General features: G+C 40.7%; 1 protein-coding gene, 2 long non-coding RNA genes and 1 pseudogene across 4 annotated transcripts; 3 read left to right on the forward strand and 1 right to left on the reverse strand.

Moving 5' to 3' along the window:
- LOC126634147 (4-coumarate:CoA ligase 1-like) overlaps positions 1 to 23,318 on the forward strand; it is an 85,422-nt pseudogene that overhangs the window by 25,389 nt on the left and 36,715 nt on the right.
- Positions 6,534 to 13,696, forward strand: LOC126634153 (uncharacterized). Its single transcript, XR_007627220.1, has 3 exons — positions 6,534 to 6,817; positions 7,088 to 9,096; positions 9,179 to 13,696. It is a non-coding gene; the product is annotated as an uncharacterized LOC126634153 (long non-coding RNA).
- Positions 13,862 to 18,167, forward strand: LOC126634156 (uncharacterized). Its single transcript, XR_007627224.1, has 2 exons — positions 13,862 to 17,603; positions 17,951 to 18,167. It is a non-coding gene; the product is annotated as an uncharacterized LOC126634156 (long non-coding RNA).
- Positions 19,513 to 22,990, reverse strand: LOC126634148 (E3 ubiquitin-protein ligase RSL1-like). 2 transcript variants are annotated; one of them, XM_050304641.1, is made up of 4 exons: positions 22,759 to 22,990; positions 21,392 to 21,541; positions 20,357 to 21,263; positions 19,513 to 19,789 (listed from the first exon to the last, which is right to left on the reverse strand). In XM_050304641.1, exons 2-4 carry the CDS (start codon positions 21,537 to 21,539, stop codon positions 19,723 to 19,725), a joined length of 1,122 nt encoding a protein of 373 aa, XP_050160598.1. In that variant the 5' UTR covers positions 21,540 to 21,541; positions 22,759 to 22,990; the 3' UTR covers positions 19,513 to 19,722. The 2 variants fall into 2 exon arrangements, with proteins under 2 accessions (XP_050160598.1, XP_050160599.1); XM_050304642.1 differs by lacking the exon at positions 22,759 to 22,990 and having other exon boundaries at positions 21,396 to 21,536.

Genomic DNA, 23,318 nt, shown 5'->3' on the forward strand with positions numbered 1-23,318 from the left:
GAAGCTTTTGGCATTAGGGTCAATGTCATGCTCCAGGCGCCTCTTTTGTTATTGGTACGTCTATTTTGTTTACCACGCTGATCAGGGTGGGTGTCACATCCCGACCCGGGGCAGATCACTTCCCAGGCTCGTTCCACCACCGTAGCACGATATTGTCCGTTTTGGGCCCCGACCACGCCCTCACGGTTTTGTTTCTGGGAACTCACGAGCAACTTCCCAGTGGGTCACCCATCCTGGGAGTGCTCTGGCCACCTTCACGCTTAACTTCGGAGTTCCTATGGAACCCGAAGCCAATGAGCTCCCAAAAGGCCTCGTTCTAGGTAGGGATGAGAATATACATTTAAGGATCACTCCCCTGGACGATGTGGGGTGTCACAGTGGGCATAAAAATCGCCAAACCGGAAAACTAAATCAAACCATGACAAAAAAAACCATAAAAAACCATGTTGACCAAAAAAGTCAAAACCGAAACAAAAATTGAACCGAGCCGTTTTTAATATAAATTATTGTTTGGAAATATTAAGAACCGGACCGAACCGCTTTTAATATAAATTATTGTTTTATTATTATTTTTTTTATATAAATAAGACATTTTGCCAAGAAGACCATGTGCATAAGCCCAATATTTTTCTTCACTTCTTTGTTGTTTTATCACTTTTCTCCCCCTACATTATTTTTCTCCATTATTTTTCAGTTTATTATGCATTATGTACATTTTAGTTTTAATTTAAGATCTACACTTTGGTCTTGATATGAGCCTTTCTATATTTTGATTTATATTTATATGCACACTTTCTATCTTCTGGTCACAAATCTTCTAGATCTAGTAGTGGAAACTTAAATTTTCTTGAAGTTGTTGAAATATGTGTTTGGTATTAGAAGTAGAAAATTAGAAAAAACATATATATAATTTTGGTTAGAACCGTAAACCGGCATGAACCGAACCGGAACCTTCATGAACCGAACTGTATGATTTTAGTAATAAATTTAACAGAACCGTACTGAACCGAACCGTTGAAATTTTCCTGTTCCGATTCCATTTTGAGAGTGGAACCGAGCCGAACCGGACCGTGCCGACCCCTACGTGCTGAACTTTATTTGCAAATGCCGCCTACTGATCATCACCTTCTCCGCAATAAGGAAACTTAGTAATCAGATATCTATCATACATGCTGAAGAACGAATAAATATATGTATACATTTATGAGAAAGAGACTAATTGCTATTTTGTATTAGAACAATAACAATAGGAATTACTTCTGTAGAATCAAACTTTGATCTTACAGTTGTTGATGAAGTGTTCCTTTTTTTTTTTCTTTTCTTTTGGTACTAGCTTTGGTATTTCTTGTATTTTAATTCAAACTTTGCATGAACCCGATTAAAACTTGAAAAAGTTGGACAATCCGAACCCAACCCAAATAAACCCGAACCGGTTTAAACCCAAGCCCGAATGAACCCGATTAAAACCCAACCCGAACCCAATCCTGAATTGTAAAAGTTGGGTTAGGATTGGGTTGACCTTCCAACCCGCCCAACCCATCAACCCGCCCGAGTTTCACCCCTACTTCTAACAATTGGATCCTCTGTGGAATTAGGAATTGCATCTCAGGTACGCCAACTTGCGTTTTTTTTTTTTTATGTGTTTTGTGATGCTATAAATGGTCCATTAACAATTGCTTTCTTTCTCATTTTTAGAGTATCTACTTATATTCATGCATTATTTTGAACAGATAAATAGACTTCCACCAGAGGTGGTGAAATACTTCACAGATCCAAATGCCGTTGACCCACCAGATATGGAGTTGCTATTCCCATATGTAGATTCGGGCCTGTAGCATATGGTGTTTTGGGCGTTTTACTGTTTCATATAGGCGAGATGTCTTGCTGTTTGTTGGGTTTGGTTCAAATTTAAAATGTATATTTCTTTCTATATATTGGCTATCACACTGTGCTCTTTCTTGTCCACCAAGTAGAATCTTTAAGCCTATGCCAATGAAAGAGAGAGCTGATTTATTGTGATGTTTCTTTACATTGTTATGTATAATACTAGATTTGATTGTGAATAAAATGAGCATGCTTATTGTTCAAGTTCACTTACCCTGACGATGTACGTTGAAGAATAAGTAGATACTCAATTCTGTCAGTTTCAAGACAGGGCATGCTAGTGAATAAAATGAACGATAAGTAAATACTCAATTGTGTCACTTTTAAGTGAAAAAAAATCTGATGACTTGCGTATGCTTTGTGTGAAAAATGAAAATTATGTCATTTTCTTTTAAAAAAATTCTGTCAATTTAGACCTTCTCCAAATGATTTTTTGAGTTTTGACGAATTAGTCAATATTTTGTAAATTGTGATTTCCTATTTGAATTTTACTTTTGTTCTTATTTGAATGTGATTACGATGGAGTTAATTGTATGCAGGAAGTTGGGCATTTTGTGGCTGCTTTCCGAAAGAAAGTAAAACTTAGCATTCCTTTATTCCTAATATTACTCTTGGCAGCTTCGGTGCAATAACTCAGGTACCTCTAATAATCCAAGTATAGCAATCCGAAACATGTCCGTTTAAGAGACTTGTCTCTGTTGTTTAGTATACGATCTGAGTAGGAGCAGGTCATTCCGAATGAATAATGTAAATTTGATCTTTGTAATGTACTTCTTACCCCTGCCGCTCCCCATCCCAGACACGATTTACACATTTTATTTAAGACAGTGTTGGCTTATTCTGTTCCGACTTCTGAGTCATGAGTTTCTGACTTTTCCATTTCTCCCGTATTGTAAGTTTGAATAGTTTAGGACTTTTATATTTATGTGATAGTTGTAGCTATCGGTATGTTGTACTTGGTGCAGTAGTTTGAGCTAGATTTGTGACTACCTTTGCTCGAACTAGGTCATCTGTGCGCCTAGACTCCCTTATCTCCCTTGTTTGTACTTAAAGGTGATTCAGACAATTTATTCTCATCGTTCACTGGTTTTGTCACTGGTTTTGTTGTTTAAATCCATTATTCCTGATCGGAGCACAAAAGTCGACATATCACTGGCGGGCCCTTTTGCTGGTGCTGGACTGTCATTGTCAATGTTTGCTGTAGGTCTGCTGCTCTCGTCTAATCCCAACGCTACGGGAGAGTTGGTGCAGGTTCCTGGCATGCTGTTTCAAGGTTCTTTGCTTCTTGGACTCATCAGTAGAGCCACTCTTGGTTATGCGTATGTCCTTCCCTTGCCTCTGTACCACTATTTAACTGATTCTTCTTTGTATGTGAGCTACGAGACATCCATGCAATCCTTTTTCATTTAATGCAGCAGAAGTTTCAGATCATTCCACTTCATATACTCTTATGATTGCTGGCTGGTAACGTACTATTTCTTGACAACCTTAATAATTTCATTGCAATGCGTAACATGCTCGTGACCTAAGTTTAACATTGCAGGTGTGGGTTGACAACAACAGCTTTTAGGTATGGTTTGGGGTTGAGGTGATTTTAAAAAAAGCTGGTATGAAAAAAAGCTAAGAGAGTTATTGGTGTTTGGTAAGGCCATCTCTAACCGAGGGCTGGCCAAATGGCTCGTTTTAGCCCTCTGGCATTGCAAGATTCCCCAAGATATTAATATTTTAATGAACAGTACAGGGCCATATTGGCCTCCGTCTCCAACCGAGGGCCAAAGGGCCAGAGGGCTCGTTTTAGCCCTGTCACAAAAAACCGTCTCCAACCGAGGGCCAAAGGGCTATAGGGCCAAACATAATTTATTATTTAAAAACTACAATTTAAATTCAAATCTAACGGCTAAGTGACGTCAACATGATGTCAGCTAGCCGTTGGTAGCTAACATCATGCTGACGTCAGCTAGCTGTTGGATTTGAATTTTTTTTTGCTATAAATAGGGTGGATATTGGGCTATAATTCACACAACTTTAAATTCAATCTATTTCAATTCAATCTCTTGCAATTCAATCTCTTGCAATTCAATCTCTTTCAATTCAAGTTTGCAATGAATTCCAACTTTGGATCTTCATCCAATTCCAATTGGGGGTCCTCATCCAATTCCAAATTGGAAGCAAAATGGGCGCAAATGAGACGAGAAGATGAGGAGTCTGATGAAGAAGTTCAAGTAAGGCGCAACAAACAAAACATGGCAGCAGCCATGGCTGCGGCCATGGTGTGTCAGCCAACTGAGGAACAACCTCAATGGGGTGGCTATGTTGCTGGTCGCTCTTACAAACCACGAAACAGAGCGATGACGCATGTCAATCTGATGAACAACTACTTCAACCCCAACTCGGTGTACACAGAAGAGGATTTCAGACGTCGCTTCCGGATGAGGCGTCATGTCTTCGAGCGTTTACTTCGTGATGTCCAGCAGGTCAATCCATACTTTCGACAGAAGCGGGACAGAGCAGGCCGCCCTGGTTTCTCACCTCATCAGAAGGTTACTGTTGCACTCCGAATGATGGCATATGGCTACTCAGCTGATTCGATGGATGAAACCCATGGTATGTCTGAGTCTACATGCCTTAATACTCTTGAAGAATTTTGTAACACAATTGTTCAGGTTTACAAAGACGAGTACCTCCGAGAGCCAAATCAAGAAGATCTGAATCGGCTCCTTCACAAAGCTGAAGACCTTGCGTTTCCGGGCATTATAGGGTCATTAGACTGCATGCATTGGGATTGGAAAAACTGTCCCACTGGATGGCGAGGAGGCTTTAGCGGAAGGTCGAGAAAGCCAACTGTTGTGTTAGAGGCAGTTGCCTCATATGACACATGGATCTGGCATGCTTTCTTTGGAGTCCCTGGATCCCAAAATGACATTACAGTTCTTGGGCGTTCACCCCTCTTCAATAACTTGACGGAAGGTAAAGCACCTCAACTTGACTACTACATCAACGGCTGTGAATACAATATGGAGTATTACTTGGCAGATGGCATCTACCCAAAGTGGGCGACACTTGTCCAAGCAATTCCAAAACCTAGGAATGATGCAGAAAAGTTGTTTACCTTACACCAAGATGCATACCGGAAAGATGTTGAGAGAGCTTTCGGTATTCTACAAGCACGGTGGAAGATTATCAGCGAACCGGTAAGAGGGTGGAGTCGAGAAAATTTGAACTCCATCATGATGTCTTGCATCATATTACACAATATGATAGTGGAGGATGAGCGAGATGGGTATATTGATGAAGAGTCCGATGATGACCAAGAAGATCCAAATAGGTTAAGAAGGGCTCTAGCAAAAATATATGATGGGCCTAATTTGCCTTTCAATCCAAGAACTGGTAGTATCTCTATAAATGAGTATATGAGGCGCTATAGAATGATACGTTCTCGTGCCACAAATAAGTACCTACAACGGGATTTTGTTGCACATCTTTGGGCCAAAAGAAACATGGAGTAGGCTTTTAAGTTTTATGTTGTTAAATGTTTTTAAAAATGTTGTTTAAGTTTCATGTTGTTAAATATTTTTTTATGTTGTATAATTTGTATGTTGGTTAATGTTATTTAATGTTGTTTCATATTGTTTAATGTTGTTTCATGCTACTTAATTTAATTTAATGTTGTATAAATGGCCTAGGAAGTTATAGGAAAAAAATAAAATTGAAAAAAAATATGAAACAAATTTTGTGAAATAGAAGTTATAGGAAAAAAAATGGAATTTAAAAAAATATGAAACAAATTTTGTAAAATAGAAGTTATATGAAAAAAAATATGAATCAAATTTTGTAAAATAGAAGTTATAGGAAAAAAATAGAATTTAAAAAAAAATTGAAACAAATTTTGTGAAATAAAAGTTATAGGAAAAAAATGGAATTTAAAAAAAAATATGAAACAAATTTTGTAAAATAGAAGTTATAGGAAAAAAAATAGAATTTAAAAAAAAATATATGAAACAAATTTTGTAAAATAGAAGTTATAGGAAAAAAAATAGAATTTAAAAAAAAAATTGAAACAAATTTTGTAAAATAGAATTGAAACAAAATTTGATTCATATGAAAAGGAAAAAAAAGGGAAAAAAAGAAGTTTAAATTCATAAAACAAAAAATAAAAAAAGTTAATACAACGGCTACTAGCCGTTATATTAAAAAAAATTCAAACTATTAGTGTCGGTTATAACCGACACTAATAGTAATTAAAAATAAAAAAATTTCTTTTGAATAACTATTACTGTCGGTTATAACCGACAGTATTAAAAAATTCTTCTTTAATGCTGTCGGTTATAACCGACAGCAATAGGAAAACATTAAAAAAAAAATAGCCAGCCCGGGGCTGGCTGGCTGGCCGAAAGCAGCCAGCCCTCCAGCCCTCCAGCCCTCTCTGATCCCGTGGGGGCCTCCCAAATTCCAGAGCCCTCTGGCCTAGCCCTCGGTTGGAGACGGTTTTAGGGCTATTTTCGGCCCTCTGGCCCTCTGGACCATTCGGTTAGAGATGGCCTAAACACCCCAAATCAGCTTTATTTCAAAGTTTCAGATGAAAAAAAGCTAAAATCCTAAAGCTGCAAAAAAGCAGCTTAAAAAAACCAGCTTATTTTGAGAAACATGGATGAACAGTAACTCATTAATGAATTTTTCAATTTACCAACATTGCCCTCCTTTATCCTACCTTCTCTTCTCCTGCGTTCCTCACACAATTAGACTCTCGCCCTCTCGCAAAACCCTTGCGAAACCATCACGAACCAGATCTGAAAAGGGCGTCTCCTCCCACCAATCTCTCTTGTTCTCCAGGTCGTGTTATTCTGACTCGGGGTCATACGAGAGTGGAGCGCATACTATGCAAACACAGAGAGCAACTTCTTTCCACAAAATGCTATCTTTCCAGTTTCCATAGGTAAAAGCTCTTTCGTTTAAAGCTCGCAAATTTTGATCAATTATTTATTTGGGTGTGCTTGTTTTTGTGTGCAAGAACTAATTTTCTTGTTTGAGCTTTTTTAATTTGGTGAAATTTGCATCTGGGTTTCGATTGGATTTGTGGGTTTGCATTTTTTTATTCAATTGGGTTTCTTGCTTGCTATTTTCTGTTAATTTTTGGGGGTTTTTATTGTTTTGTTTCGAGTTATTTTTCAGTTTTTGTTCAATTGGGGTTTTTGTTTGATTGCAGAGTAGAAAAGCTGTAAACACAGAAATTCCTGCGACGAATGAGACAAGAATACTTGTACAAAATAATATTTTGTATTAATGATTTTGGGGTTACAATCTCTTCTACAACTTTAGCCTTTGATTCGATCTTCGTAAAGTGTAGATTTGTGGATTGTGATGTTGATCACAGGGCCTTCAAGGCTTGATCTTAGGATGAACAGGTGATGAACAATGAACGCTTTCTTCAAGGGGCCGTCGGAGCTTGATCTTGAATTGGTGGAAGTTCTTCAAGGGCTGTTGGGGCTTGATCTTGAAGGAGGATTTGGTGGAAGTTCCTCAAGGGCCGTTGGGGCTTGATCTTAAAGGAGGATTTGACGAAGAACGAAGAGAGCTTTCTTGATCCTCCGGGATTTGCTTGGGAGCTTTAGAGTTTCAAAGCTTCAGGGTTTTGGTGTGATGTGAATTCATCCCTGAAAATGAATGCCTTGGCTTCCTATTTATAGAATTCCAAAACTTGATTTTTAGATTTAAATAATCAAAATGAAATAAATCATTTATGCCAGGTGTTGATACGTGTCATATTTGATGACTTTTTCAATGATTTTCGATTTTTCGTTCAGTCACATGCTACGTGTAAAATTTATGTGACAGATGAACGTTGGAATTTTAATTATTGATCAAGATTTATTTCACCGAAATTTCGATGTCTACAAATACCCCCACTTCAAGGCGCGTTGTATACATGTGCTTGTCATGTAGAGAAGATGCGTTTTGAAATCTCTTAATGTAGATGTCGATCCAAGGGTTGTTAAGGCTTGATCTTGAATTGGGCTGAAAGTTTCTTCAAGGGCCGTCGGGGCTTGATCTTGAATTTGGCTGGAAGATTTTCTAGTTTCCTCCAACTGTTGATTTTCCATAGGCTTAATCTTGAACTGGGCTGGAGGATTTTCTGGTTTCCTCCAAAGGTTGATTTTCCACATGCTTAATCTTAAACTGGGCTGGAGGGTTTTCTGGTTTCCTCCAGGGGTTTGAACTTACTCATTTTATCTGGAGCTTAATTTGATTCAAGGGCGTTGGACACTTGATTTTGAATCGGACTTGTGATTTCTTCAAGGGTCGTTGGGGCTTGATCTTGAAGTTAAATAGGACCACAAGCGGTTTTCAGGATTCAGACACATGGCAAACAGGCACAAGGTGGAGGTGATGGTCTGTTTCTTTGTTCAATTTTTCCAATTCATACCCGAGCAGTTTGGTTAATGGTATGATCTTCAAAGGTGGTGGACACTTGATCTTGAATCGGACTCTTGATCTCTTCAAAGGCCATCGAGGCTTGATCTTGAATTTAAATAGGACCACGAGCGGCTTCACCTGGCAAGTGAGATTCAGCTTTGTTAGGGATGAACCAGCACGTGCAGTTGTTGTGTTTGTTGATTATCCCCAAGCTTGATGTTTCGTCGTCGCTCTTCTTATTTGTTCTCCAGGCAGACATGGTATCTTCTTTAGAAGCACATTAGCAGTTGAAAATGAGTACTCAAGAGCGATGCTAAGTAAGCAATCAGGGAAGGGGTTCAAGGTAGTCGGTTCCTAACTGGAAGCTTGATTTTAAGTGCTAACTGATTGCTCTCCTTCTCATTATCCTGCAAGTAAGAACAAGGACAAAGAAAATGATAGAGAGAAAGCATGATATGAGATATTTTTTCTTTTGAAGAAGCATGGGTGATTTAACGGCATTGCACGGCGAGGCTTTGCTCTTTGGCGACGGTACCAGCGAAAGGTTGTTGAAGTTTCTCGAGCTCTTCGATTAGAGCTACGACGCCGGGCTTGGACTTGCCTTAGACTCCTCTGTCTGGATTATGCAGTTCTACAGGGAAGGGCATCGTGCTATAGTGATTTGTTCCAGCTCATCATTGATCATTCTGCTTCAATCTCTTTATTTGTCCCCGATGCAAGAGTGGAATGCAACCTTTGCATTTGAGTGGTCTTTTAGAACATTACTTCTTAGCGACGATGAATACTCGAGAGTAATGTTAGGTAAGCGATCGGGCAATCAGTTCTAGATCGGAGGTTTGATTTCGGGTTCTGACTGATTGCTTTCTTTCTCCTTGTCTTGCAGGTAAGAGCAAGGGTAAAGGGAAAGATAGGGGAAAAGCATGATATGAGATACCTTTGCTTTCGGCCCTGATGATATGAGATATTTTTTCTTTTGAAGAAGTAGCGGATGAATCAGCACATGTATTTGCTGCGCTTGTCTCCACATACTTCGATGTATCATTTTCACTTGCCTTATATGTTCTCTAGGCATCTGGTATCTTCTTTGGAAGTACATCAACAGTTGAAGATGAGTACTTGATAGCAATGCTAGGTAAGAAATCATGGAAAGGATTCCAGGCAATCGGTTCCTGACTGGAAACTTGATTGCAAGTGCCAACTGATTGTTTTCTTTCTCCTCATCCTTCAGGGAAGACCAAGACCAAAGAAAAGGACAGAAAGAAAGCATGCTATGAAATACTCTTGCTTTTAACCTTGATGATATAAGATACGTTTGCTCTGGTGTGACTTGGTTGAAGAGGTATTTTCAGGGAGGAAGAAAACTGAGTATGTTGAGAGGTTTAGTCGCAGATGTATCCTTAGCAAGGAAGAAAAGTTAAGCATTTTGGATGTGTTCCTTGCCATAGAGGATGAAGGTCGACCTATATAGGAATTTCTCAATAGCTGGTAGTGGTGTGGATGTGGCCTTGTCACCCACGTTTGTCGGCAAAAGTGCGATAGTTGGAATAGCGAACTTCACACGTTTTCAACTCTGTCAGAGATCTTTGACAAAGTTGCACGTGTTATCCGACAAGCTGAGATTGCGTCTGAAAAGTGTTGATGGACCTTATGCAGGAAAATTCGGCTTTTGAAATTCGGAGAATGGTGTCTCTTCGATTTTTTTTAATTGGTGGCTGTGTTGCCTATCCTTTTATAGAGGTATCGATCACATCCAACATGCACACTTTGAAGATTACCTACTCATAAAAATTGTCTCCAGTGTATTTATGAGATTTTACTGCATCCAACCCTTTTCTTTTACCATTTTTTAAAATGGCCTACTTGTCTAACATTTGCTTTGATTTGAGTCTTAGAAGCGATACAAGCGCACCGCGTCAGGGTAATATATGGCGCCTATCCTTCTTATCTTCTAATGGCCCCTTACAGTTGAAGACTCCGTGATGAGGGATGCAACAATGGCTATGGTTGTATCTAGGAACCTTTTCACTCCTAAAGATAATAGGCTACTTTCAAGGCGGTCCGATGAGTTGGCTGTTCAAGACTCACAGGCTCTCAGTGTTCAGTGTGCGGGCTCTGTATCTAACATGGGCCAACATCTACTTGCTCGAGCTTACCAAGTTGGATCATTGACTGCCTAGGTGGAAAATCTTAAACAAGAGATTAGACAGCTCAAGCGCAAAAATAGAGATTTGCACATGCTTCCAAATAATTATTTGACGAGCATGAAGAGGAAGCTTGATCAGCTGCAGGACTCCAAAGGTCAGATTCAAAGTGACCATTAAAAGTTTGTGGCTACATTCAAGAGGCACTTTTTTCCTTCACCATCTGGAGTTCAACCAAGTTTTGAGGCGCCACATGATCAATCTTTAGTGCCTCTTTCTTCTAGGATTCCTCCAGGTGCTGAGGCTTCACATGAGCAACCTTTGTGAAGGCTCCTTTTTTTTTCCTTTCTTTCTCTTATATATATTTTTTTTGTAAAATTGTAATTTCCCAGAGATATCAATAAACATGCTTTATTTTATTTGGTGTACTGTGCTAAAACACATATCTCACTAAGACATGTTGCTTCCCTTTTTTTTTCTTTTTTTTTAAATATATATGTGTGTGTGTGTGTGTGTGTATTTTTAATCATACTTTTCCAAGGTGGTGCCATGCACCATCATTCCCCTATTTTCTTATTTTCAATAATTCTGTCGCCACCACCTCTTTTCCTTTTCCTTCTTGACTTGCTAACAATAACTTGCACCTTCTTTTTGTTTGTGTGTCCATGTTCTGATGACGAGTATGGTAGACTAACACTGCTGGGTTCCTCGATGGGCTTCCTCGCACGCGGACCATCTTTCATTTGCTTCTCTAGAGACCATTATTTACACAGCTACTGCACCAATAGTTTGTTTTTAATGATTTATATATATATATATATGTGTGTGTGCTGCGTGGGATGAATGGTAGCCACCTGCAGCGGGAAAGGAAAAGCTGGAGGTACTGAGGTGGTGCAAAGCATCAAGCTTCATGATCGGCTAGTCGTTTGACAGCAGTCGTTGAAGTTCTTCATTTAATCAAAGGCAGCAGCCATGGCGGAGGTGCAGAAGTAGCAAGAGCTTAAGGCAGAGTGTAACGCGTTGAGCTTCATAAACGGCTAGTCGTTTGAGGGCAGTTACTGAAGTTATTTGCTAAGGAGCGAGTACTTGAAACAGACGTTATCGTTAGAGGTGTCGTAGAAGAGGAAGTCGAGGGCGAAAACACATCCTAACTTGCTCCGGGTGTGCGCACCATGTGCAACAAGTGGGGTTTGGTGGAGAAACATAATGAAGTTTGAGTTAGTTGGTGGATGCTAAGGAGGAGCGGAGGAGCATGATGAAGCTTGGGCGAGCTGAAGTAGACAGAGATGCAGTGTGCTGAGGTGGAGCGGAGCATCCTTGCTGAGCAGAAGGAGGAGGAGAGCCAAGTGGTGATGAAATCGATGATGGTGGCTACAGTGATGTAGAAGAAGAGAGCAGGGTCTTGTAGAAAGAATAACGGATGATGGAGTGCTTCGACGAACCACTGGCGCTCGAACTTGGTCTCGCCGGAGCTGCAGGCCTAGATGGAAGGCCTTGAGATCGGCGAATAGGCCTCTGCTTTGTTTTCCAAGCTTAATTTCTTCCCTATCGGCACCAAACCTGCTTGTACCCAGATGCTATTTTGCCAAGAATTGTCATTTGAAGGTTAGCCATCCAGAATGGCGAATTATGACGGGAGAGACGGAGGAAGAGAAAGAGAGAAATGCAGAGACTTTGGGGAGTTTATGGAGGAAAAGAGAGAGACGGCTGTAGCTATTGCAACTGCGTTGCGGGCTCCAATCAAGCTAGGGGTACTGGGCCGACTCGTGGCTTGTGGTGGGCTTATTGGCGGGGGAGACGACAATCTCTTCGACGATGGACTTGGCAATGACGGAGATGTCGTGGCCGGAGGTGGATTGCTGGATAGCTTGGAGTGCTTCGATTTAGTTGCTGCTGCTGCTATGGGTTGGTAGAGCTGACAAGATCCCACCATTTTGGTTGTGTTAGCTCCATAGCCGTCTTTAATGAGCTCCAACGCCAAGTCATTCCCAAACCAATAGAACAATGGATGAGCCATATCATCAATCAAGTTGTGGGCTTGGGGAAGCTTCTTCAATGTTGCATACCCTTCCATGTATTCTCGAAAACAGGAACCTAAGTTGTGAGCTTGGGCAAGCTTCTTCAGGAGTGGTAGATCTCCATACATTGTTCACCGAGGCCGCGATCAATAGAGGAGCTTCGCAATGCTGGAGCTTGGTATTAGTGGGTGTCAAAGCATTTACCTCGTCCTTCACTTCCATGGTAGTGGAGTGCACATTCTTTCTGGGATTCATTCTCTTGTACCAAGAGTGCTCCAATTGAACTTCCCTGAGCAGCGATGTACAATATGAGCGGTTTCCCAGGCGCAGGCGCCCCTAGGACAGGTGGACTTGATAAAGACTTTTTTATGCTTTCAAAAGTATTGTGGCATGCTTCGTCCCATATGAACGAAACATCTTTCTTCATGAGTCGACTGAATGGTTGACAACACCCTGCAAGGTTGGAGATGAAACGTCTGATGAAGGCTAGTCGTCCTTATAGACTTTTCAGCTCTCGCAGGTTTCTTGGTTCAGGCATGCTTTGAATGGCCTTGATCTTTGATTGGTCCACTTCAATGCCACGATGCTTGACAATGAAGCCGAGGAAATTTCTTGAGGTGACGCCAAATGCGCACTTTAACGGGTTCATCTTCAGGTTGTATTTTCGCAACCTTTCGAACACTATTCGAAAATCCTTCAAATGATCTGATCTTTTCTTTGTCTTGACCACAACATCATCTACGTAACATTCTACGTTTTTGTGTGGCATGTCATTGAAGATTTTCTGCATTGCGCGTTGATAGGTGGCTCCAACATTTTTCAGACCAAAGGGCATCACCTTGTAGCAGTAGATACCTTTTGGAGTGCGGAAGGCTGTTAGTTCATCGTCTTCGAGAGCCATGTGAATTTGATTGTATCTAAAAGAGCCGTCCATGAATTACAGTGCTTCATAGCCAGTGGTTGCATCCACCATGATTTCGATGATTGGTAAAAGGAAGTCATCATTCGGGCAAGCATCGTTGAGGTTCTGAAAATCTACGCAAACACGTATTTGTCCAGATTTCTTAAAGATGATGACGATGTTGGAGATCCACTTAGAGTATTACACATCTCAAATGAAGCATGCTTCGATTAGCTTGTCGATCTCAGCCTCAATTTGTGGGATGAGCTCTGATCGATATCACATTTGAGTTTGCTTTATCGGTCGCGTTCCAGGCTTGACTGCAAGATGATGCACAACGATAACAGAGGTCCAAGCAAAAACGTCTTTGTACTCTAGTAATAGTTGGTAATACTCTTTTGTCTCATCCGCACTTAGCAGTGCACTTACAAAGATAGGATTCGACTCTTCTTTTGTGTCTAAGCTGAGCTCCTTGAGATCATCAACCGTGGCTTGCCCTCCATCCTCAAGTTGTGGTGGTGCGGCAGTGACGTTTTCCTCAAGGATTTCGTCTTCTTTGCCTTCTTAGATCGTGATGTTGAAGACATCTTGGACTTCCTCTTCAGTGCATTCATTTTGGGCTTGTTGGAGGGAAGATTGGCCAGTATGAATGATGATGTGCCTTCTCACTTTCAGTGATCCAATTGTGTCAACCTCCAAGATTGCTTGGCTTTTCATCCTTGAAGGAATAGAGCTTCGAACATCATATTTTCTTGCCAGACCGTCGAGTTTTTCTTCCTTTGGCGTCATTTCCCTCTTTCTAGAAGGCTTTTTGTTATCTTCAAGTCTTTCCAAAGCTGACCATCGCGGATGAGAGCTAGCTGTGTTGCTTCGTTTCTTGGGTTTTGATAACCTTTCAAAAACAGAGCTTTGGGATGTTAGTGTGTTAAGTTTCTTAAAAACGGAGGTTTAGTCTTGACCACCAATGCAATCAAGTGCCGAAATTCTAGGCCTTGAACGATTCATCCTATCGAAGACTGATGTCCAAAGAGTGAACTTAGGCTCTTCTTGATTTTGTTCAACGCTCAGCTGATGTGTTGAGTGCTAGCGTTTTTCGCTTTGCTTGATATCTTCATGGGTGCATTTGGTGTGAAGCCGAGCCCAGCTTTGTTGTTGTCAACTTTGTAACCATGCTCCTTTAACTTCTTCTTTTGAGTCTTAGTGAGGTTATGTTCTTTGTTGTTGACGGTGTTTGAAACCTTCTTTCTAGGATTCGAAGAGGAAGCGAAGTTGTACCCAGCTTGCGACATGAACTTGTAGGCATTTGGATCAAAACCTTCTTTGGTTCTCTTAGTTTGAAGAAAGCTTGGTTCTACCCCATTTGGCAGAGCTTTTATAAAGCCTTGTGGTAGTCTTGCAACCTTAGCATCGCCTAGCTGTGTCAGAGGCAAAACTGTATTCATCTTGAGCAACTTTACATTATCTTTGTGCCACCGTGTGTCGGCTTTGCTTGCTCTGGTTTCGAATGGGGATTGACCATTCTTTCTTCTTAACATCGGGATGTATCGGAATATGGGTGTGTTCGATCCTTCTGAAGGCGTTCTACTCCCCTTGGTTATTGCAGGTTTAGTAGGCTCGTCATTGTTTTTGCTTAAAGATGGCATGGTTTGCCTTTCTTGCTTCTTGGGCATGGCTTGCCATTCCTGCTTTTTAGGTGCTGCTTTGCCTGTGGATTTGATGTCTTCTGGAAGAGCTTCGAGCACCATGTTTTCATCCATGTAGAACTTAGCATCTGCGAAGTGTGATTCGGCTTCTGTGAATGGCTTGGTATCACCTTAGATCACCTTTACTCATTCTCGGTAGAATTTTAAGCATTGGTGGAGGGTGGATGACACTACTCCATTCCCGTGGATCCAAGGCCTTCCTAGGAGTAAGCTGTAGGAAGTTCTTGCATTAATCACGTGGAATATCGTGCTTGATTTAAGTTCACCAATAGTCATCTCCACTCGGATCATGCTCATCGCTCTTTGTCCTCCTTGGTTAAAACCCTGGATTAGCAGACGGCTTAGGGATAGTTCAACCACCTTGATGCCGATTGTGGTCATTGTTGACTTTAGCATGATGTTTATGGCCGATCCACCATCCATAAGCATGCGGTTGACTTTGTGCTCCCTTATGTACCCAAAGACGAAGAGAGGGCGGTTGTGAGGCCCTGATCTTAGTAGTAAGTCTTCGTCAGTGAAGTTGATTACATCATGGGTGGCACAGCATGTGGCACATTTGTGTGGCCGAAGCTTCAAGCCTTCATTCTTGCCGTCTTGCACCTCATGGTCATCAGGACTCGCCAAGACCGCTATTAGTGCTTTTCGCATCCCTTTGGGTAATCATAACTCTTCCTTGATGCTGACGTGTGTCGGTAGGCCTTCTTTGGGTATGAGGGTCATCTCTTCCTCTACTATAATAGCATTGCCTTTCGAGGGCTCTTCTATCTCCACATCCACTATGTGACAGGCAACGGCAGTGCACTGTTGGAAGAAGTCATTAGGGAAGTACTCATGCAAGGAGACAGGAATGCGTGGCTCTTGCTCCATTTGTTCCTCAATGTATGTTGGCTTAACAACCCTTACGTTTCCTTTGGGTTTCCTATTGTTGCGGCAACGGTGCTTTCTCCCTTATTCCGTCTTTGGCCTTGTGGCTTGTGGTTTTGGCTTCCTTGTCTTTTTGTAGGTCACCAAGTTTCATCCTTCGTCTTCGTTGGTAAGTGCATCTTGGCTGTTTGCCCCTATTGATGGTTATGCAGAATGTGTCATGCAGCTTGAGTATTGACGGGAATGGTCAGGTGTCACTTGGAGAAGCACGAGATCGAAGGATCCAAACGCAATTGTAGTAGTATGTGTTGCAGCTATGTCATCAAGGTCAAGCTCGATTTGCCCTTGTTACGCTAACTTCATGATGAGTTATTTAAGGACAAAGCACTTACCAACAGGATGGCTCACGATACGATGGTACTTGCAGTACTTAGGATCGTTTACGTGATTCATCTCCTCAGGACGTTTGCATTTGGGTAGCTCGATTACCTTCTTTTCTAGCAAGTCATCTAACATTGCGGCCATATCTGAGTCAGAAAAAGGGTACACCTTCTGCTCCAGTTCCCTCAAGGTTTTTTTGTACCTGTCTTGGGTGAGAGGAGGCTCACCTCTCTTTATCTCTTTTGCTTTGTTCTTGGAGGAGATCTTGATAGGCGCAGATGAGGTCTTGATGGGGGTAGTGTAGACGGTAAAAGCTTCATTGGCGGGCTTCTTCCCAGTCTTATCTACATTCGGGGTAAACACCTTATCTTTCTTGAAGTCAGTGATCGGCTCATTCTTCTCGTGATTGGCGATACTCAGCTCTATGTCATGGGAATGAGTTGCCAGCTACTCAAATGTTCTTGGTTTTATGCCTTGAAAGATGTAATGTAACCCTCAATGGCAGATGCTTCAGAAAGCTGATCTTTGCAATGTAGACTTAATGAACGCCATCTATTGATGTAGTCGACGACAGGTTCATCCTTCCACTGTTTCATACTGGTCAGCTTCAGCATGCTTACGATGCGACGAGTGCTGTAGAAGCGGTTGAGGAACTCCTTTTCTAGTTGATCCTAACTGTTGATAGATTTGGGCTCGAGGTCTGTGTACCAGTCAAAGGCGTTACCTTTCAATGAGTGCACAAACTGCTTGACGAGGTAGTCTCCATCCGTTCCAACATTGTTGCAAGTTTCAATGAAATGGGCGACATGTTGATTTGGGTTTCCTTTTCCATCGAACAACATGAATTTTGGTGGCTGATAACCCCTGGGTATCTTCAAAGCGTCAATCTTCTTGAGTAGAACTTTGAGTATAGTACTGAGTCATGTAACCTTCCTTCGTACTGCGCCTTGATGGTGCTGGCGATCATCTCCTGCAGCTGTTGGACAGAGAGAGATCCCATGAGCGTTGCTACTTGGTCTGGCTTTGGCTTCGCATCGACTTTTTTCACCGGAGGCTCTTCTTCTTCGCCGGCTCCTTTTTTTAATGGATCAACCTTTGGGTCTGGGTTCTCGCCGTCCTGTGCCTCCAGTCGGTTGACGAGCGCAGCGATTTGCAAATCTTTTTCTTCCACAGTTTGTGTTAGCCTTGCGATCGCTTCATTCATTTGAGCCAGCTACTCATCGATTGAAGTCACTCCGGTGGTCATGACTTGCATGGCTGAGCTGCTGCTTGAGTCGGCATCGGAAAGCATGGAATCAGAGTACTTCTTCGAACTTTCCTCCCTTGGTGCTCTTAGCTAGGCCAGGGTGATCGCAAGCTCGTGCTATCCACACACCACATTTTACTTGTCACACACCCCTTGATAATTTCTGTCCGTTGATCTTCTTCAATTCATCCGATCCGACGACCGAAAATTAAAAAGGTGTGTGAGAAGTAAAATGGGGTGTGTGGATATCACACCCCTTTCTTTATTATGATGATTTCATGAAATCTTTATTAATTTGTTTTAGTTGTATTTCGTTCTCTTTGAAGTAGCCTAAGGTAGACAGTTTACAGTGATGATAGCCGAATTCTAATGTGGCTTATGGTATATCTCTCTTATTGCAGGGCGCTTTTGGAAAAAAATGCTCTAATTGCCTTTGGCTTGACGACATACACGATGCTTGGATTGGGAGTGGTTTGTCTTAACTTTTATGGCCTAAACCTAACATGCTAATGCTTGCTTCAAACTTTAAATTCTTGGATTGAGCAAAGTATGCTAACTTTTACAACTTAAACAAAACATGCTAATGTTTGGTAAAAGCATTAATAGCAGTTTTTCCAACTTCTGAGGCTCGTTAAGCTTTAGTCTTCTTTTCCTCCCCTTCAGCTAGGGATGACAACGGTTCGGTTTGGAGACGAAAATGTTATATCCATTCCCATAACCGTGAAAATTAACCATATCCATAACCGCAAATTAACCATTGGGGATTATCCATAACCATATCCACCGGTTAATGGATTTTCAAGACTTTAGTGGAATTCAACAAGGCCACATTGTCATTCTTTTGAGGAAGAGAATTAGTGGAATTCTTTTAAAGATCTAGCTCTCGAACAAGAGTCATTTTTTTGAGGAAGAGAATTAGTGGAATTCAACAAGGCCAATGAGAATCCTTTCCAGCATATTATGAGCGTTTCAAGACTTTAGTTGCATCTTGTCCCCAACATCAAATGAAGGAAGAACTTTTAATTCAATATTTCTACGAATGACTATTTCCACTTGAAAGACAAATACTAGATGTTTCGGCAGGTGGTGCTTTGGTTAGCTCAATTAAACTCTAAATTGAGAGGGAAAAATGATCCAAAAACCAAAGAAAAACAGAGGATTGAAAACTTCATACGAATCAAAAGGGGAAAGGGATCCTCTCCGGATCCCTTCCTCCTAATCTACCAAATCCAGAAATCTGAGCTGTTGAAATTTGATCCAACGACTACAAACAGAGGCCCATTTTAAAAGTTCTCCGAACTTGGTGGATTAGGAAAAAGATATCTGAAGAAGATCTCTTTCCATCAAAAGGAACCACAATAACGCAGTTATACATCCAAATAAAATTCTAGTAAAATACAACCTCAATAGAACACCAATAGACCATGAACAGGTTGCGACCGGGATTTTGAAATACTTATTTCTGATCTTTAACCACTGTTTTTCAATCATTAGCCGAGACTCTTCTTTCTTATTCTTCAGATGATGTCACATCTTGGCCCGGGTCCACCACATCCTGGGCCCGCTCCACCACCGTAGCACGATATTGTCCGTTTTGAGCCCTGACTACACCTTCACGGTTTTGTTTCTGGGAACTCACATGAAAACTTCCCAATGGGTCACTCATCATGGGAGTGCTCTCACACGCTACTTGCTTAACTTCAGAGTTCCAATGGAACTCGAAGTCAGTGAGCTCCCAAAAAACCTTATGCTAGGTAGGAATGTGAATATATATATAAGGATCACTCCCCTGGACGATATAGGATCTTACAGATGACATGAAAGGGTAGTCTTTTTCTTTCAGCTCCTCGTTCCGGGATATTTTTTTCAGATTTCTTTTTATTTGGCCCTCTTTCCGGGAAATTTTTCGGGATGGGGTTTTGTGAAACTTGATAAAGATGTCACCCAACTTTGAAAGAAGAAATCAAAAGAAAAGAGAAAACTCCATAACATTAATAAGGGAATTCAAAGCAATGTTAGCACATCACACAACCTCAAATATCTAGGAAGCAAATCTACTAGCAAAAGTCCCCTCGTATTGCTGGACTTTTGATGATTCTGTATATAAATAAAAGTTCTAGCATCATAAAACAAGTAACACGCCTTCAATCCGAGTGCCTTCCGCAACTTAATCTCACTGGCAACCACCATGAGTACTTGTCCATTCTGCTCCACACCCATAGCAGAACTGGTATTGGCACCTGCAAATACAATATACAGTAAACACAACTCCCACCAAGTAATCTATCTAAAATCATTAAACCTTACATTAACCACAATTAAATAAAGTATTTCAATATCATCAGTCAAAACTAATTAGCTGTTTAACCCATTAAACTTATTCCATCACTAAACGCATTCATCATCTAAATCCTCTTAAGGATAAAAGTACTCGTGTGTTAGAAAGTGCATCCAACCGACAACTAATTGGCAATTTGTGGAGACGACTAAGATTTTTAAAACTACTAATGCAAGGCTTCCATTTCCGATGTAGAGTACTACCCTATCGACATGCCTCATCGTATGTGGAGTCACTCAAACCAAACATATGAAAACGTGTTGCCATCAAGTTTAACTCGGGCTAATCTGCTCTGATACTATTATATCGTGTTAGATAATACTCTCAACAAGATAAACCATAATTGTGATGATAAACAGAATTATTGATGAAATTTTTATGTCAATTAGAGATAAAATGCCCTAAATAAGCAACAACTACCTATGCCTAAAATACTTTGTGCAGATAATACCAAATTAAGCAAACTGACCTGCAAGTAATATGCAAACAACCTTGAGTCTTCTCCACATAATATTTGCACCTAGGGCACCGCTTCCACTTCTTTTGCTTTGCAAGTTCCTTAACCATAAGATCCGCCCTCCCTCGTTCGTCCTCGTTAAGCCTCCGATACTCCTCACAATCAACTCCTGGATGCCAAGGGACTTGACATCGTGCACAGAACAGTCTATGGCAAATGGGACACTCCGACTCTCTTATAGCCTCCTCACCTTCGTTGTCGATCATCAAAACTGTTGAGCAGTCGCTGAAAGGACAGTAGAGTCTTTGTGCCCCTAAAACCATAGCTTCACAAAGGGCATCATTCCACCTTTCTATGACTTCTTTGGGAAGCATTGGCATACAGGTATCAAGTTCCAGCACAGCCCTGCAGTCCAAGCCGGGGCACAAAACTACGTGAATGTTTGCTTGGATTTTGGATGCCACATGCTTGGTTATGCAATCAGCGCAGAAGGAGTGAACGCAGCCCTCATTTCGAAACATCTCGTCAGCCTCTTTCATTTCAACACAAATCCCACAAAGGATTTGTGTTGATGGTAGTGGTGATGACGATTCGCCAGACTCACGCGTGTCCTGAATTGGGAATAGGATTTCATGGATTGGGTTGGATTGGATTGCTTGGGTTGCTTGGATTGTTGCTGATGATGAAGAGGAAGAGGAACCGTCATTGTGGGTGGATTGGGAGGTGAGTGCAGAAGAGGACATTAGAGCCTCTTGGAACTGCAACTCTTGTGCGTACTTGGAATCTGAAACTGGCTCAGACTCGTCGTAAGTTTCATCATCAAAGAGTGCAGAAAAGTAGAAATCATCTACATTCAGATGAAGAGCATCAGACGCTGATGAGTTCTCTTGTGTCATGTTGGATTGGATTGCTTGGGATGCTTGGATTGTTGCCGATGATGAGGAGGAAGAGTAGTCAATTTACATTGCGCACAACTTTTACTATTTTAAAAAATAGTAGTCAATTTATTGAAACTTTTCTAAATTGGAGACCTGAGTGGTCGCTTACCTACTTTGATCACTCTAATCTTTTTCTTTGCGGGACTTGTATTTGTATCTTCTGTGTTTTCACTTCCAAGATCAGGTTGTTTTCCCATTGTAACTTTCACTGACCCTCTATCACTAAGGTTCATAAAATCTTGCTCTGTAGCATCCATTGCTTCAAGAAAGAATAAAAAAAACTGTTAATCTTTCTCATACCAATTTCATACCATATCCATTTCAAATTCACTTATCCATTTCAGTTTCAATTTCAATTTCACATATCCAATTCGATTTCACCTATCTATATCCATTTCAAATTCACAAGTCCAATTCAATTTCAAAATCCAATTCACATATCCACAAATCACAATCCAATTCAAATTTACATTCAAATTCACAATTCAATTAATTATACGTTGCACTTGCAGGCTGCAGCCTTGCTTAATTGCTTTGCTTGTTCCAAATCTCCAAATCTGGAAAATAAATATAGACCCCACTTGTTAACTTCAAGTAAATAGACCCCACTTGCACAACCCAATTTATATTATTTTGGCCATTTCAATCACCTTCTATACATCATAAATATGTGATTTATATATATCAAGGTCAATGGGAAACAACAATAGTTGTGGTTTTGTCCAGGTTTCAGAATATGAACAAAGGAAATGGTTTGTTGATGTAACTTGTAAGTGTTCTAAACATATTAAAAGTTGAAACACACTAACTCACCCTCTCTCTCCCTGCACGCCTAAACACAACACAAACATCAACTAAGATAACTTTTGGTACACTTTGATGCGGTGATCAAAGACCGACCTCAATTGAACTAACCCTCCAACTAAATCATCTTACTTTCCAAAGAACAGGGACCCAAAGCATACATTAACCACACATACATTAGCAAGAACAAATCATCCCACCAAGATTAACTATAAACTGAATCCAAATGCATGCTTTTCCAAATGTATAAAAAAAAAGGGGTGTGATATCCACACATCCTTTTTTACTTTTTCACTTGAGTGTCTAACTTTTTTTTTTTTTTTTTTTTTTGAGAAGAAACAACTTGAGTGTCTAACTTTGACCTCCAACTTTGCAAATTCTAATTACCCAAATCAGTAAACAAGCAAATTAAGCACAACCACCATTCTATGATCAGATGAGATAAAGTAGTTGTCAATTGTTTCACCTACTTCAACCCTTGAATTCTACCAAGTAGCCCAGACCTCAATTCATTCAATTCCTATTAAGAAAAATAACATTGTGGACCAAATTAAAAACAGCTTTGAACCCAAAATTACAATCTGAGTTTTTCTAATTCTTTTTGTATCTAAGAATTCTCAGAACCCTAAACAAAATCCATTTAAAAAAAGCACAACAAAAAGAAAAGGTTACCGCAAAGCTTGGAGCCAATCGGTGTGGTGGAGGGAGGCTGGAGAGTGGTGGTCGTGGACTCGTGGCTAGCTGGAGTTGACTGAGATTCGAGACTTCAGTTCGAGAAAGAGAGAAAAGAAGAAGTGGGGTTGCTTTTACGACTAACCTGGCTAAAAAGGTCAGCTCATGGAGGGGCTTTATCTTTTTGTAAGTTTTAGTCTTCGTAGTACACTGATCCTTCCTTGAGGTTTTTTTTTTTGGAGCTTTAACGAAAAGCTCCCGGTACTGTTCACTTTAACGAAAAATCACATTTTTACACTAAAAAGTCAATCCTGGTACTATTCACTTTACCCTTTATTTTGTCCTTATCATTAAAACTCAAAGTTTTCAAGCCCTTTTCATTAGTTTTCTTTTTTTTTTAATCTATTCGGGCATTGATTTGCTTTGGTAAGAATACCTCTCTCTACATATTACACACACACACATATATATGCATATATGTATATCTCTATTTACTAAAACTCAACCACGAGGTACTGTGGATGACCAGTGGGCGGACGGTTTTGCCCCTCGGTTTTTCC

Source organism: Malus sylvestris, chromosome 9, assembly GCF_916048215.2.
Source record: "Malus sylvestris chromosome 9, drMalSylv7.2, whole genome shotgun sequence".
Classification (NCBI taxonomy): Eukaryota; Viridiplantae; Streptophyta; class Magnoliopsida; order Rosales; family Rosaceae; genus Malus; species Malus sylvestris.

Coding starts and splice junctions, on each gene's coding strand:
- LOC126634148 (XM_050304641.1), bottom strand. CDS start 21,539: ATGGATGCTACAGAGCAAGATTTTATGAACCTTAGTGATAGAGGGTCA. Junction 21,264..21,391: donor GATTAGAGTGATCAAAGTAG/GTAAGCGACCAC, acceptor CAACAATCCAAG/CATCCCAAGCAATCCAATCC. Junction 19,790..20,356: donor TGTTTGCATATTACTTGCAG/GTCAGTTTGCTT, acceptor TTGTATTTGCAG/GTGCCAATACCAGTTCTGCT.